Source organism: Dendroctonus ponderosae, unplaced genomic scaffold (genome assembly GCF_020466585.1).
Source record: "Dendroctonus ponderosae isolate FM_Combo_2020 unplaced genomic scaffold, Dpon_F_20191213v2 Dpon_F_20191213_10, whole genome shotgun sequence".
Lineage (NCBI taxonomy): Eukaryota > Metazoa > Arthropoda > Insecta > Coleoptera > Curculionidae > Dendroctonus > Dendroctonus ponderosae.
The window spans coordinates 3,296,185-3,298,590 of NW_026017111.1; the positions used below are offsets into that span (position 1 = coordinate 3,296,185).

General features: G+C 40.3%; 1 protein-coding gene across 1 annotated transcript in view; it reads left to right on the forward strand.

The window, feature by feature from the left end:
- Positions 1 to 1,513: 1,513 nt before the first annotated feature.
- Positions 1,514 to 2,406, forward strand: part of LOC125502821 (cyclin-dependent kinase 4-like) — a 1,237-nt gene continuing 344 nt past the window's right edge. The window contains exons 1-4 of the mRNA XM_048662172.1: positions 1,514 to 1,732; positions 1,787 to 1,878; positions 1,941 to 2,214; positions 2,266 to 2,404. Of these exons, the coding sequence (XP_048518129.1) occupies positions 1,818 to 1,878; positions 1,941 to 2,214; positions 2,266 to 2,404 (474 nt within the window). The 5' untranslated portion in view covers positions 1,514 to 1,732; positions 1,787 to 1,817. The remainder of the gene's footprint in view (positions 1,733 to 1,786; positions 1,879 to 1,940; positions 2,215 to 2,265; positions 2,405 to 2,406) is intronic.

A 2,406-nucleotide genomic window follows, 5' to 3' on the forward strand; every position in this document is an offset into this window, starting at 1 on the left:
AATTTTAGCCGCAGATGTATCAAGATGGAACGTAGCACGCGCCAAGCTATCTTGCATCTTTCACAGCTTCTACAGGTGCAAGGGAGATGAGCGATGCTGGCTACATTCCAGGTTCCCATTGTGCAAGGGGGCTGCGTTTGTGTTATTTAGCAGAAGGAGTGTTGGTCAACGCAGACAACTCAACTATTGATTTTACAAATTTTTTCTTCCTTTGATTAATTCGGGATATTTGGACAGTTTCCAGGACAAAAGCCCTGTTTCTCCAAAATTAGATAAGATTTCAAGTTGTGGCCTCTAGCAGCCTTTACGCGAAGTGTCATTTAAATTCTTAGATCAATTAATTGTTGAAGAATCTAGCGCAAAACTTATTTAGATCGAATTTCGAAACTGCGGGCCGTTTTTTAACTTTGTGCGTTTTTTGCACAACAATCTTCAAAGCGCCATTTTTCAAAAACCTGTTGAGATATCAGTTTGCGGCCTGCAGCAGCCTGCAGATGAAGTTTCGCTTTAACCATGTTGATAACATGAGACGAATTCAGAGAAAAACTCTTTCGGAATTAAGTCCCCAACTTTGGACATTTTTTTTACCTTATGCTGGTTTTGCACAAAAAATTTCAAGAAGCCATTTTTTCAAGAACCTGATCCGACATCAACTTGCAGTTTCCAGCAGCCTTCAGAGGACGTTTTATCTTATTTATTTGGCGAATTTCGGCAGAATCCAGGTAAAACCTTTTTGGAATAAATTCCGAAAATTTTTTACTTCGCGTGGTTTTGTACTACAAATTTTAATAGGCGATTGCTCAAGAACCACTTGAGATATAAATTTGCATCGTCAAGCGGCCTTTAAAGGAAGCTCGGCTTTGATTATGGTAGAAATTTAGAAAAAATCCAGTTGAAATCTACTTCGGAATTAATTCCGAAACTTTGGACGGTTTATGCAATTTATGCGGATCTTGCACCACAATCTTCAAAAGGCCATTTCTCAAGAACCAGACCAGATATCAACTTGCAGTTTCCAGCAACATTTAAAGGAAGCCTTGTATTAAATATTTGGCGAATTTGGACAGCATCCAGTAAAAACCTTCTTTGGAACCAATTACGAAACTTCCGACATTTTTTTTACTTTACGCGGTTTTTGCTCTACAAATTTCAATAGGCGATTGCTCAAGAACCACTTGAGATATAAATTTGCGGCTTTAAACATCTTTTAAATAAATCTTCACTTTAATCAAGGAACTTGGGAAAACTTCGGTCAAATGCTGCTTCGGATTTATTTCGATTTTATTCTTTTTACCAATTTTTTTATAGATTTTTTTTAATTGAAAAATTATCTCGATTATTATGGCAATAAAGAACCAGTGAAATTAGGGATTTATTAGTAGTACGAGTTGCATGGCGGATGCATGTCTAAAAATGCAATATATATTAATTGATGCCCGATGCGACGGCTTTCCTTTTCTTTCTATCTGAAGGCAATGGAGAAAGCAAAAAGTTCGTCTCTAAACAGCTGAAACTAACCTGCAAATGTCAGGGTGAAAGTTCCGTTATGGTTAAGGGTGTTTGTTTTGTTCTGTTCGCCTTAATGTTTTGTTGTGTTGCACGTTAATTACCAGCTTAATTAGCAAATCGATTACCAGGTTTATTCATGCCAGTCGTGTGGGTACATGATTCAAGCGTGGCTGCCAGTGAACAAAGAGGACAGTTGTAGCATTACCAGATCACACCTGTAGAGGTAAGCAGAACTTCGAGTTTTTCTATGCATCCCGGCTGAAGATTGGTTTCACAGCTCTGACTACATTAGGAAGAGACTTTGGGAAATGGCGCAGAACAGCAAGCAGGAGAAGAGTACCTACGAGGCTATCAACAAGATAGGAAGAGGTAAAGCTTTTCTTAATGGCCGGAATGGGCTGCTAATGGATGAATGGTTTGTTTGATTCCAGGAGCGTACGGTACGGTGTATAAAGCGAGGAACAATGAGACTGGACAGGAGGTGGCCTTGAAGAAGGTCTGGATTCCGCTGAATGAGGACGGAATCCCCATGAACACGTTAAGAGAAATCGCATTGCTCAAACAACTGAACACCTTCAACCACCCGAATATCGTTAAACTGCTGGACATTTGCCACGGCCAGCAACTGGGCAAAGACTTGATGATGTTCCTGGTGTTTGAGCATGTCGAACAGGATCTGGCCATGTACATCAGCAAACAGGCACAGTAAGTTGCAAGACGACCCACGTTTTTCGTTATTGACCGTGATTTTTCCAGAGGATTTTCCACTACGGAGATTAGAAACCTCTCTAAGGAAATCGTAAACGGCGTTGATTTTTTGCATAGCCATCGGATCGTTCACCGGGATTTAAAGCCGCAAAACCTGCTGGTCACCAGCGACGGCCACATTAAACTGGC